Source organism: Sabethes cyaneus, chromosome 1 (assembly GCF_943734655.1).
Source record: "Sabethes cyaneus chromosome 1, idSabCyanKW18_F2, whole genome shotgun sequence".
Taxonomy (NCBI): domain Eukaryota; kingdom Metazoa; phylum Arthropoda; class Insecta; order Diptera; family Culicidae; genus Sabethes; species Sabethes cyaneus.
Window position 1 is genome coordinate 7,983,346 of NC_071353.1, and position 14,133 is coordinate 7,997,478.

A 14,133-nucleotide genomic window follows, 5' to 3' on the forward strand; every position below is an offset into this window, starting at 1 on the left:
AGTTGAGAAGTGCCATATTTGCTTCAGACCTTGAGGATTCAGGTTGGCAATCCACTTCATCATCCAGCCTTACACATTTATGATATCAATAATAATACTATTAATAATATGATATTAAGAGGAAATGTGGTATATATGGGTATGTAATGAAGTGTGGTATATAATAGAACAATCTCACCAGCAGTCCTTCGTATGAAATAGAATAGCGTCCTTTGAAGTTCCATAAGTGCTTCTAATACTTAATTTAATTTTTTCATTTTGATATCCATGTGCAGTATTAAAACTCGTTTTGGCCAAAGTTTTTACTAAATAGCAAGAGATGCTTCATAAGCTAAAACGAAAAACCGTCTGCCCGAAACCTCGGTTTTGAGATCTGGCAGCCGGGAACCACCCAGCATCGCACCTCCTAGCTTGGCTACTCAAAAGAGCATTACCAGGTATGGCCACGTGGAGGCGCTAGGTAGGGGCTTGGGATGGCTAGAGCTATATTGGACGCTCCTCATTTGCCTTCCCCATTTCATACCCTGTTTTGGATTTTGAATTAGCCGCACAAAGTGCTTCTATAGCGGTCTGGCTATCAGGGGTGAAGATGATAATCTTACTTATCAGTTCTTTCTGAAGTGCAAATTGAGCTTTGGGCATAAAATTGCAAAGATTTCAACTTGAAAAACGGTGTAGTAACTACCCAACAAATAGGATTCTTATAATTCCGGCCCACGGCAGTAAACATCACACCCGCACGACCTTCGTACAGGTAACCAAACCAGGTCGGTATAACAGACCAATTTTCCTTTCCATGTAGCCTGCCAGAAAAGAAAGTCTTGTACGGAAAAGTACACATGAGCTTTACATCGCTAGGAGCAAGAGCCAATCGCGTGGATCGATAGGTACATATCAGTGTCTCTTGCTGAAGTGTAGAGGTTTAATATTGAAAATATCTTCTGGGATGGCAGTAGGAGTTGTAGTCAATGCTCCAGACAGTAACACATCGTTTGAACAAGGTTTAGCTTTGTCTGGAAAGCGACAATTACCCCTCCCCCCCTCTTCCACCATACAAATCAATCATACGTCAGTATCGGTCTGACCACCGCCGTGTACAACCAGTATATGTATTTGGGTTTAAGCCCTAAAGCCCAATTGCTCGTCTACATTACCCGAAGTTCATGCACGTTTTCTTCATTCGGAAATCAATATTTGTGGACTAGTCAAGCTTGGAGTCGAGAATCAACTCCACGTACTTAATTTCGCCTATAATATCAACATTCGAATTATAAATGCGCAGAGTACGAACATCTTTGATGTTTCTACGTTTTGCGAATAAAATGATAGATGTTTTGCTCGGATTTAACGAAAGTCCAGATTCTCGGCACCATATTTCCACAACGCGTAGTGCATGTTGCATTATATCCGTTTCCTCAGTAGACCAACCGCCGCAAGGTTCCATAATAGAGGTCGGAAAACGACACCTTGTGGACATCCACAAACACTTTGCTTTCGAATGCTTGCTTGCCATAACGACGAAAAAAACAATCGGTTGCTAAGGATATGTTCTATCCACTTTATGATTATTGAAGGTACATTATGATGACGGCCAGCCTCCATAGTGGAGGTGAAAGATACGTTATCAAACGCGCCTTCAATATCCAAAAAAGTTCCTAAGCAAGGTTCCTTTCGTCAAAAAGCAATCTCAATGTTATTCGCCACATCCTGCAATAAAGTGGTTGTACTGAATGAAGGGAGCTTTTACTAAGCCTGTTTCGTGGATGTGGATTAATCCGCTCAAGTGATTTAAGCAAGAAAGACGTAAGACTGATTGGGTCAGCACTGAAAATGACCATAAAAGCATTCCATTATTTCATTGCCGTTGGTACAGTATTCGCCGTTCGAATTTCAAAAGTTATGAACCTGATTTTGACAATATTAATACTAATTTTGCAATGATTCACTTACGAGAAGGGGATGAAAAATTGTAAATTATAATACACCTCATTATGCCTGTACCTCGCGGAAAAAGCTTGAGGCATTAAGACGCAATTCTTGTAGGCAATTCTCACGTGTTTCGCCCATTGTACCCTTTCAGTTTTAGCGACTTTCTGGATTCCCCCTTTGTCGGGTGACCGAGCTGAGCAGGCGTCTCAATTTCAATTACGTGTAAATTGTTTTTAGCTAGTTGGATCATTTGCAGAGGATTTAGGAGGACGAATATAATACTGACTGGCAGTGCGATTAAGACCAGGTGCTCGTCATCGTTATCTATGCGTTTATTATGACCATTTGAATCATTAAAGGTATATTTCGTATCACGTTTTTTAATTGACTGTTTTTTGCATGGACGATTGACGTAAGTCAAAAGATTCGTCTGCGATAAAATAATACTCTATTTGAACTTTGTCCGTAGTCGTGTATTGAAAAAAATCTAGGAAACCTAGAAAAATGTGCCGCATCAACCAAAATATGGCCAATGTTTAGATTTGCTTTATCGTTTTGGTGGATTTTTTTATGTTTTCACTCGTTGCTTTTGCCTTTCAAACCACCAAGTAACAATTTCGGTTTTACACCTGTAAAGGTTCCAGTAGCTAAAATTGATCATAAAAAGTGCAATAAAACTGAAATTGTTACTTGGGTAGATCGTAAAACCCGTACGGCAAATTGTAAAAAGAATTACTCGAAAGATGAAAGGAATTGACATATCTGTTGTCATTACGATGAAGGACAGCGGGAATCAATGGTAATAATGACTCATATCACCATGTTATGAGAGTAAACGGAAACTTTTCCTTGTATTATTCCAAGTAATCAAAAAAACCTTCTCTTTCGAGTAAAATCCAACCAAAATCCAATCGGTCTAGGTGTCATCCAGTATCGATAGTCGGCCGAAAACAGTACATCCTTTCGTTTCTCTTCTCCATTTGACGTTAGTTCTATTGTTGGTTTACGTCAGCAGCAACGACGACGACGACGACGCTCCGTTGGTCAGCAACGAATCAATGAACCATTTTTATAACGTCTACGGTAGTATGTGCATTCGGTTGTTTGGTTTCGTTCAAAGTGCGAGGGACAAACCGAAGGAAAGACCGATAATCGGCCTCTCATATACGTTGCCGTAGCTTCGAAGTTGCCGCACGCCGCCGCACAGCACTCTGCCGATCCCTTCCAACCGGCAGGCAGCCCCAGCCAGTCCACCAAGCTCTAGTGAGCGTTGCTCAAAATAATGGCAGCGGCCACCGAAGCTTACGATAGCAGCGACCGAAAGCATCGATTATCAAGATTATGCGATAATGTGGGCTTATTAAAATGGTTCGTTGGCCGAGCGAGCCGGCTGGATGAGAGGGCTGCGCGCGGTGAAACAGGTGGTGATTCAACAGAGCTCCTAAAAAAGGTGATTGGAAGTCAGATTTTTTTTTGCTTGGTATATGATGATTCGATCCCACAGTGAGGTTGGTTTTATGATCAAATTACTCGCCAGTATAATGTTCCAATTTGTCAAACAATTTGGTTTGTACCTACAGTCGTCATTGAGGCGGTTGTTGAACGAAATAATTTGCTAAGTTGCTATTCAGTTACACCTGAACAGGTGTTGACAGCCCGTCACGAGGTTTCGCCCCCGTTGATGCTTATTTTCACTTCGTAAAATCTAATTGTCACTCAACAAAACCAATCAGCTCGATGTCAATCTGCTGACTGGTATGGGGCGGTGTACGCACACACGTTTGAGTGTTTGTTTCGATGGTATGTGTTGGTGTTTGGCTTTTTTTTCTTACTTCGATCGAAGCGCGCCGGAGAAGCTGCCGTCGATTTGGGATAACAAATTGACCGGGTAAATGGCTCTAACGCTGTTGGTTTCGGTCCGACCATCATTGCCGTGACCGGATTAGCGAGGATTAGTGGTACCGGTTTATATTTGAACTGATGACTCTATTTTGATGCGTGTAACGATAGCAGGTGAAAGATAATACATTATATTAAGTTGGTAGCACTGGCGGAGGATGATTATTGGGTCGCAAACTTCAACAGTGATTGTTACGGAAGATAATTTAGGACGGGTTTATGGTATCAAATTAAATCAGATAAAATGACACTTGTGAGATTTGACAAGATGATCAGATGGTAGTGGGAGTTGTTGGTAAAGATATCGAAACAGTGTCTAGAGATCTAATTGTTTGAAACTTATCACAACCATGCAACAGTTGAGACATGTTGTTCCACATCGTTAGATAGATCGAATATAATTTCACGTATATGTTATCATTCAATCACCCAACGGGGAAAGTGGAATTTAAGATCCAATTTCCACTGTAATAATATGTAAAACAAAAAAAAAACAGTTCGACCCACTGCTACCATGGGTGCAGTGGTGGTAGCGAGAGGGTGAACAACCGCCCTTCTGTCGGAAGTGGTAAAGTTTATTCCAGTGACTAACAAACCATGGGAAATGAACTAATTTAATAGCACTTATAATTACAATGGCGTTTCACTGTGGCAGACACGGTCCGGTCGGCTGCATCGGCGAGGAAAGCCGGTTTGGCGAAAATGCAAGTGCCTGCTACTGGTAGACGCATATTAGCTTGACATATGATGCGACTAATATCCAATGGATGTTATGATTTATAAATACCTACTCTGGCTATTGCTTCATCTAATCTCCAGCACATACTCGGCGTCGATTTTCCACCGGACATGGTCGTTGTCGATTGGAAACTAAAACCTATTCAGTGCAAAGCCAACACTGAGCTTGGGTTTGAAATTAAAATTTCCTCTTCCTCCGATATTCTGCTGTCCGCCGGTTTAGTCCTCCTCTCGGAAACATACCCCAACGCTTTGGCCCAAGTGGAGCGAGTGGACGCCAAAGCTCGGTCGAAGTTAGAGAGAGCACACGCGGGAGCGAGAGATAGAGATAATGGCGGTGAAAATCAGTCACCGGAAATAATACACGCATTCCGCCTAGCTTCTTCGGACCTTTTGCTTCAACCACCTCGCCTTTGCTATCCCATCGCTTCCACCGCCCTTCCTGCTTCTCCCTTTGGTCACCATTTCAGTATGGTTGGGTTAGGAGCTGCCGGTATTGAAGTCAGCGAGGTGTGCAATTCCAACTCCCACTCCGTTTGCTCCGGAACATGGCACAGTGGACGTGTGCGCCCACGGTCTGGCGCACTGTACACGGCCACGCATCTTTTCTGCTATCGGAGAGCCGCCAACCAACATCACAGCAGCAGCAGTACCATGATTTCAAGCTGATCCAGCGGACAACGGATGATTGAGTGCTATCAAATATAACGCTTTTATTTGTTTTTAATCTGCGGGTTTTAGCGATCCGAATATCGCCATCTATGCAAAGTGCTCTAAATGTGCCCATCGGTACTGTTTGGGACGAACTGCACATCAAGTATTGATTGCTGTGAATTTCGAAATAAAACTTCCGTTTAATAAATATGTTTTATTTATATCTCAGCAACTAAATGGTATCAGGTCGTAAATGAAAAAAAATCCAGAATCTCTACACCTGAATCAGAATGGCCAATCAGATCTAGCTTCTTTGGTATGAATATCTTTCATATGAATAACTTATTCAGATAAGAGTTCTAATTTAGAACGCAGTTTTCCTGTTTCGATAAAAATGGGTATATTGGGGACAAAAATAGCTTTTTCGAAAAAAGTAAAACTAGTTTGATATGTATCCCTAGATAATATTTATATGCCGCACCCTGGGCAGGAAGAAATGCGAAAATGTTCAAACTTTATTATGAAATGTTCAAAAAGCTAGTTTTCAAAAGTTGCAAAATTTCGATGGGGCGCTTATTTTACCAACCTATCAAACCAATTTGCATGATAAAATTTAATGTGCATATGCTGCACAACTACGGAAACTGCTGAAAATTTATTATTTATCCTATTGAATATTTTATTATGGGCGCTATAAACCAAATCGATCAGGATGCTCTGACAGTAAAACTTTAACTTTTCTTCTCACGGCAAAATAATTTCAAGTTAACGAAGCTGGCTTGAGCTAATTGAGCTTCTTTGCCAAGCAACAAGATTTATGCTATATAGCTTTGTCGAACAAAGCAAAGAGTTTCATTAAATTATGGCGGTGGCGTTCTAGCAGCAAAACACATAGTCGGTTCTATAACTGCTTTCAGCAGAGCGTGATGAGACTACTTGAGCTTACAATCTGATTCTTGAAGAGGTTATAAAAATCTGAAAAATGGGCCACTTGGTCGAAACAGAGTTTTATAGCGGTTTTCAGAACGCTGGTGGAGCTCATAGTTTTATTAGCGGTTTTTTGAAATTGGTCATGACAACTACTAGAGAAACTTGAGTGGTGTTATCTGACGGTTTCCTGTTTTGGTTTTTCGTTGCTCATTTGTTTTTAAAAGTAGTAATATCTTTTTCGTGCTTGAGATCGACCAATCACTTTACGTTTGGGAGGCATAATGACCCTTAAAATCCTTGAGCAGTGTGTTAAGTTATGACTTAGATTATTAAAGAACATAGATACGCCACTCTACGCAGATTCAATCGTCAGTAAAGTGACTCCTGACGGCAAGAGGGTTTACTAACCTGTCATAGTGTTCGTAAAGAGATCTCGTAGGTACAAGTTTGACTATATCATCTGACACTTGTGTAAAATAAGAAGGCGATATAAAGACTATCCCAAGTAATAATTTGGGTTTTATTACACTCTTATGATGGCAATTAAGACCAAAATTGGCCTTGAATGCCACCATAAGAGTACAACAAAACTTTCATTGTTGCTTCGATATGGTAGTCTAGGAAACCCTGCCACCGGTAGATGGTGCTGATGGCATACTTTTTGCTCATGTATGACGAAATCAAACACTGGCATATCTAGTTCCTTTAATAATCTAAGGTTATGTTCATGTTTATTCACTGATTAGGAGTTTCACAAACCTTCAGGAATAAGTAAAATAAAAAAATGGGAACAATAATTATTCATTAGTTTCGATTTTCGCAAATACATTGGGAATTTTTTTGAATAAATCAATATTCACTAACAATAAAATCCTCACGATAAACTGCAAATTATCGAGCTTCAATGCAATTTAAATTTGAATTTGTTGATCGGCAATTGCATTCACCTTTTCGAGAATTAGTTGTGAGACTTATCGTACGCAAAACAAAACCGTTGCCCCATAAACACGCAACTAAGCAAAACTCGCAGCACAGGAATACTGCCCATAACCGAGAACTTCAATAAAGATTTTCACTTTTTTCGCTTAGTAAAATTAAAAACGCGCTCCAGCTCCTCCATAAAGACAATATTTAGATAAGCCAAAACTGATAATACAAAAACATTTCTCATGAACAGTGTCCCTTACATGTAAATCCACACTGATTTGTTTCATCGCTAGTGAGCAAAACTAATAGCACAAGAACACTACTTAAACCAGTACCCGAGAATATACACGTTTCGACTCCACTCACAAGGAAACATCACTATCGGTTACAGGTTTAGAGCTTAACCATATACACCATATACATATCCCTAGTATAGTGCTGTCAATCCAGAACTTCACTGCATTGCTCGTATAGGTGTAGCCTATGGAACTTTTTTGAGAAAATTCAACTAGAAATTTGTATGGGAATAGTACTCAATGGAGGTGCATGGTACATTGTGAATATCCTGAACACTTTAGTAACAGAACCAAAAGAAAATAATATTGTTTGGAAAAGTATGATTTAATCATGTTATTTTATTACTAAAATCGTCTTTTTGTCCACATGGAAGTGTTATTAACCTTTTCTCTTCGTTACGTCACACTTTCCATGTTATTTTATACCGCAGTTCCCACTAAACGGTACTTCGTAGTTTGAAAGTGCGACTGCAAATTGGAGAATTAACATCCAGCGAGATTATTGTTACGTCCAGTATTCCACAAGGCTCTAATTCGTGCTATACTTCAACGATGTAAACTTTTCGCTACGAGGACTTGGACTTTCCTTTGCTGATGATTTTAAGATCTATCTCAAAAAAGTTGAAGATGCTAGGTTCCTACAATAGCAACTGGAGAGCTTTTCTAGACGGTGTAACGAAAATAGAATGATGCTCAACATTAGCAAATGTTCAGGTGTGTCGTTCGCCAGGCCTAATCACGAGAACAGCGAAAAGCTTCATCGATATACATTACTTGAAGAATTTGTACTGCGCGCTTGTCCATTCGACGCTGGAATATTGCACGGTCCCCATTGTCTCAACGGTGTCGATCGGTTAGAGAAAATACAACGCAGATTCATTCGCCTGCCATGGAACAACCCGCTCCAGCTACCAAGATACGAAGCGCGCCTGATACGAAATGGACTGGACACCCTAGCAATCAGGAGAAATCTGTGCCGAGCAATCCTTCTCAACCAGGTTAGTCTACAAGCTCAAACTCGATCTCGTCGTAGCCGAATGTTCCTCCAAGTGGCGTTGCGAAGGGCAAATTATGCAGCAAACGGGGCTATCGTCGGGCTACAACGAATTTTCAGTCAAGTGTCAGCTGGGTTCGACTTTCACCTAACTCATAGGACTATTCGTGGGAACACCGATAACCGTTCATATCAATGGGTCTATCTTGACAAGGGGAAAAATGATTAATACAACACCTGTATCGTAAACGAATAACTTGTATCGCAATTAACAAATAATTAGTAGGAGACAAGTGTAATAACACTTCCAGGTGGACAAAAAAGTGATTTTAGAAACGCTTGATGCATAATAAAATCAATATTATTTGTTTATGTTCTGTTATTAAAGTGTTCAGAATATTCACAATGTACCATGTGCCTCCATTGAGTCACATTCCCACACAAATTTCAAGTTAAGTTTTCCCTAAAAAATTCTATAGACTACACCTATACGAGCAGTGCCGTGAAGTTCTGGATCGATAGGACTACACTATGGTGTATATGGTGAAGCTCGAAGCCTGTGATTGATAGTGAAGTTTCCTTGTCAGTTAAGTAAAAACACTTTCACGCTCAGTTACTTCACAGATATTGTATAGAAATTCATTACATGCGATTTTACGCGTGTTTAATACAGAAGAGTAGAAAACAATTCAAATAAGAACACTACCCACACTCGAAAACTGTGATATACACTACTTTTCACGCGTAGGAGACGTTCCGCGTGAATTAATATCGCGTAAATTCCGAAATTAGCGTAATAGACAAACCAAAAATTCGTGTAAAACAACGTTGTTGATTTCAACATTACGCGAAAAAATAGACTATTAGAGCACATCCACGTAAATTCCGAAAATCTCGTTAAATAACCGCGTACATTGCGAAATTCACGTAACAATAGTCGCGCCAAAAACAAACCGCGTAAAAAGCGACTTCAGTGTTCGTTTTGATATTGCTTGTTTGGTTCAGTCCGTTTGGTTCTTCTGGTTCACTTTTAAGGGAATTAATCACCCAAAGATTTCTCTCACAAGAAGGGGCATGTTATACCAAGAAATGTTCCTAAAGACACTACATGCGAAAAACTTCACGTTTCGGCGCAATATCACACGATCACGTATTTCGCTGTTTGAACCACTGTGCATGGGAGAGAGGGGGCATAGGTAATTTTTCTGTTCGCATGGCATGCCTCTAAGGCACTCAGCAAAAGGGCTCGGTTTAAACAATCTGGAAGAAATTGCACAAGTAGATGCGATAAATGCAGATTTGAACGTCGCGTGCGATTGAGTCGACCGCTAAAAATTATTGAATCGGATGAAGAAACTTGGAATTTCTAATTTCTATCGGTTTTGCAAGGTGGATGACCTTTTAGCTTACCAATTATAATTCATGTGTTCAAATCGGTCCGGAGGACGCGTGGGAGTGTTTTGCAATTTATCGGGGGTTCTTCAAGAAAGCTTAAATCCTTTGCTTTTCACATTATACCTTAATGAGCTCTTGCTGGTAACATCTGGATCGTGTTGCCTTTTAAAAGCTACAACAATTCATAGACCTATTTGAAGCGTGGTACACAAAAAAATACTGACAATCGACTGTCTCAATGGATCATTTTAGGTAGTTTTTGCTCATGTTTACGGGCACATAAGTTTGTCACAAAAGACGATCATTAAGACTGTCGCACTGGCCTTATAATCCAGTGCCCTTCTGACATACAAAAAAAAGTGCCACGTGCCATATTTAGAGTAAACTTTAGGGCTAATACAGATTACACGTCATAATTTCTTTCCGTTCCGTTATTGTTGACGGACGGATTGACGGATTGATTGATTGACAGTGATGAAATATAATATGAACAGTAAAAAGGCAATATTGCGGTAAACATACACGTAAACAGCGAATTAGAAAATTTCCAACTTATGTTTTATTTGCATTTTTTGTTCAGAAATGCGTTTCGTTTGAAATATGTTCCATGAATGAAGCAAATGTGGAACTTGTAGGAGGTTGTCTTAAATCAGAGTAATTTTTTAAAGCCCAACCATTTTAGCTACACTGGAAAAAATTTAATTCAGCAACAGTAGGACATATATTTTGCTGTCTTTGAACAGCCAATAGAGGTGGAATTGAATCAAACTCCGCATTCCTAATTAGGCTGTATCGCCTAAACACTGAACTGTTGTTTTCATCTTTGATATCGATTATCTTAGTAAAGGATAAACTTTTTAGCTTGAAATATGAATAAACAGATATCAACTCATGTGTTAATCGTGTTAATCCCAATTCTAATGCGGGTTAATTTTTCCCAGTAGAACGTATACCTAACACAGAGAAGTTGGTTGGCTCATTGTGTGCTTTCTGGGTAGAGTTTGAACGCGATCTTCTGGTTTTTGCAGAAATACCGAAATCAAGAGGAAAGCAGGGGGAAGAGAATACGTGAAACTAAATCTTGCGCGGTTGTTCGCAGGTCAGGAAAGAGAGTAAAAATCAATATGATAATGAACCCGTTGAATACAGGAACAAGCACACAAATATCACTCATCCGTAGCTTGTGTGGGTAGCGTTTCTTTTGTCGCTGCTATTTAGATACGGGGAGCGAAGTTCCGATGGTTTGTTGGTTGTAATAATGGTGATGACCCTTACCGGATGGTACATTCTACGTTGGCACGGATGAGGAAATTTCTTAATTGATTAAACACCAAAATCAACTAAATTTGTTAACCCTTGGTATATTGTTCGAAGTAATTACCGCTTCGATATCCTGTGATAATATTTCTACTGTATCCCACCATCAGCTGCTTAAAACAAATTTGCCTTAAACAGAACATTTTCAATTCGTAACAATCCGAAAACCTGACAGCTGTAAGTTGAGAACGTTGATCACTGTCATCATCATAAATTATAATACCGATGGTATTGGCCTTGCCAGCGTTGAAAGAGATTTCGTAGGCTGCTCGCACTTACAGGAAATCTCGTGCCGAACTGTCAACGCGTGAGTGTTGACAAAAGCAAAAATACTTCCCTTTCTTTTTTTCTCACGCAAAACCCTGAACAATATCAGCAACGCTGGCAAGGCCAATCGCCAACATGCTCAGCATTCGAAGCACCTTGCTTGCGTTCAGGGGGCCTATCAACAAGCCGTTTCTTACGCAAGTGACATTCCGGAAATTTAGGCTTCGTTGTACTGTATCAAATATTATTCATTTGATATTTGTTTACGGTTTCTTTTACATTCCGTTTATTAATTTTAACTTACCTGAGTGTGTGCTGATTTGTGTTGCAACAAACTTAATCGCGCACGAATCAGTAACCGTAAAAAGAGGATATACGGCAGTTCGGAATTGTTATGAATTGAATTAAATGACACCGTCCACGGGCGCTTGTCGCCTGTGGTGCTGCCGGACCCGTGCGCACGTTACCGTGTTGCGGTCGACTGCGAACAGGTTGATAACCGCTGGCACAACACGCAGCTAGCACACACACCCGGTATGCCGGCCGTGGCACAGCGGTGGACCCCTCGAACTGACGGTTTTCCAGTGCGGTTGAATGAGACCGGTTGCGATGCGATAAACGGGTGCGCATCTATGAGTGTGTATAATATATACCGACTGCCTATATGTTAAAGGTTGTTCATTCATTAAATTATGAAAAAATGAAAGTTTAATTTTCGCTACCGAAAGCGACACATTTTTGTGCGTTCGAGGAATGGGATACCAAACGGGAGAGTTCATTCATAAAGTTTGTAAAAATTGACACTTTCTAGCTCGTTTGTAAGTGTATACTTATGCAGTGAACTCGATCGTTACATACGTTTTAGTATTAACAATGGTTGGGTGTGATGTATTTGATACCATTCGAACAGATAGCTTGCTTGTCACTCTTAGGTACATGGATTTGACTTCGGTGTTCAGATCGATAATGTCACAGGATGAGTAAAATTGCACTTGGATATGCCACAGGATGTGTAAAATTGTAAATTGCAATTGATCGATGCGTAACACGTGTTCATAGTGATGACGGGTAGAGCATTTTATTCCCTTTCCAGTTGAATTATCAGTTCATATCCGGATGGCGTGATAATAAATTCAAACAAGTTTGAGCTGAATGTTCTTTTGTAATTGGTAATTATAGCTCACAAATTGAATGGTCCTCAATATTTCACAAATAATTCAACATCATTTTCTATTATCAAACCTAAATGAGTGTGAGCGTCAAGGATGAATTAGACGAGATAGTTTTTTTTCCTTTACCAATTTTTCCAAATTTCAAACAAATAACAACTTCTCTTAACGGCTTGTATGTATTTCCGTAATTGTATCTGCTGGAGGATAGACTAAATATTTTTCTCTCTCTCTCTTTTACAGACTATGTCTACGTGGAAACATCGTCGACGTCCCCGTACCAGATTCGCCGAATCGATGAGCTCAACAAAACACCGAACGGAAACGTTGAGGCAAAAGTGATGTGCTTCTATCGACGGCGCGATCTACCCACACCGCTCGTGCAATTAGCTGATAAGCATCAAAGTAAGTGTCATTATTTTCTAGCTTCTTTTACATGCGTTTATTTGTTCTCGAAATGTGCATTTGCACATATACATTTTTTAACATCAATACCTACCAGACAAGTCGATCGCACCGTCTTGCCTCCTTTTTTAAAATGAAAAGTTATTATAAAATTTCTTTCATTTTTGTTGTCCGAATGCTTGGTATATTCTAACCGGAAAGTTCACAGAGTTTTGAAAAATTATGAAATAACACTGTGTGTGTGTGTCTTGGAATTTTTTGGGGAAGTTAAATAAAAAGCAAACAAATTCTTGGTACTGCACTCCGCGTTCAGAACTTGACTTTTTGTTTTTTATTCGACAGACAGCCAGCTGTAGAATACCTACAGGACAATTGTGGGGCTAATGCTCCGTTCCTTTTCACTTATGCAGCCTCTTCCCATCGAGAATCGAACATACAACTATTAGCTTGTTAGACACGTAACTCGAAACCAACTGGGAGGCTCGGGGAAGTTGAACACTGCACTATGGGGGATTTCCATACAAGCAGGCGGACAAAAATATTTTCGAATTCTTTTTAGGATTTTTTAGGTTTTGCTAGTTTGTATGATTAAAATATGTTTTTAGAGTACATTTGCAAACATTTGACGAACATATTTTGAAAAGGGTTTAACTTTTTACCTTTGTCATATGCGAAAAACTAATATATGATTTTGTAAAATCGCCGTTTTATGATCAATTTTCAACCGATTTTCGATCTGTTTTTTGCATTAAGACTGCAAATCCTGTCTTCAAATGTATAAATGTTTTTTTTATATTGGACAAGATGGCGGTCATAAAATGTTAAAAGTCCCTTATTCCTTAAAATTTCAAAATCGGCCTTTCGGCTCAAAAACCAAAACTCAAAAAAATTTGGTTTTATGTTGAAACTCATCAAAAAATCATAAAAGGAACTCAGAACAGAAGAAAAATTGCCGCACGGTAGAAGACCTGACTTTTTAGCAAAGCCCAAAGGGCCGAGTGTCATTCACTGTTTAACTCAGGTCGACGAGATCGACAAATGTCTGATTGTATGTATGTATGAATGTATGAATTTATATATATACACGTATGAGTGTCTATATATGCGTTTAGGTAATCAATTGTCTACCAACGTTTTCTCGGAGATGGCGCAAACAAATGTCACACAATATATTTCATTTGCAAAATACTTTCGTCCCATATAAACTTTGTAA

At 39.6% G+C, this 14,133-nt stretch overlaps 1 protein-coding gene across 1 annotated transcript in view; it reads left to right on the forward strand.

Annotated features, from left to right (window-relative positions):
• The window catches only part of LOC128740027 (metastasis-associated protein MTA1), a 140,163-nt gene that overhangs the window by 34,459 nt on the left and 91,571 nt on the right, over positions 1 to 14,133 (forward strand). The window contains exon 2 of the mRNA XM_053835536.1: positions 12,759 to 12,920. Coding sequence (XP_053691511.1) covers positions 12,759 to 12,920 — 162 coding nt within the window. The remainder of the gene's footprint in view (positions 1 to 12,758; positions 12,921 to 14,133) is intronic.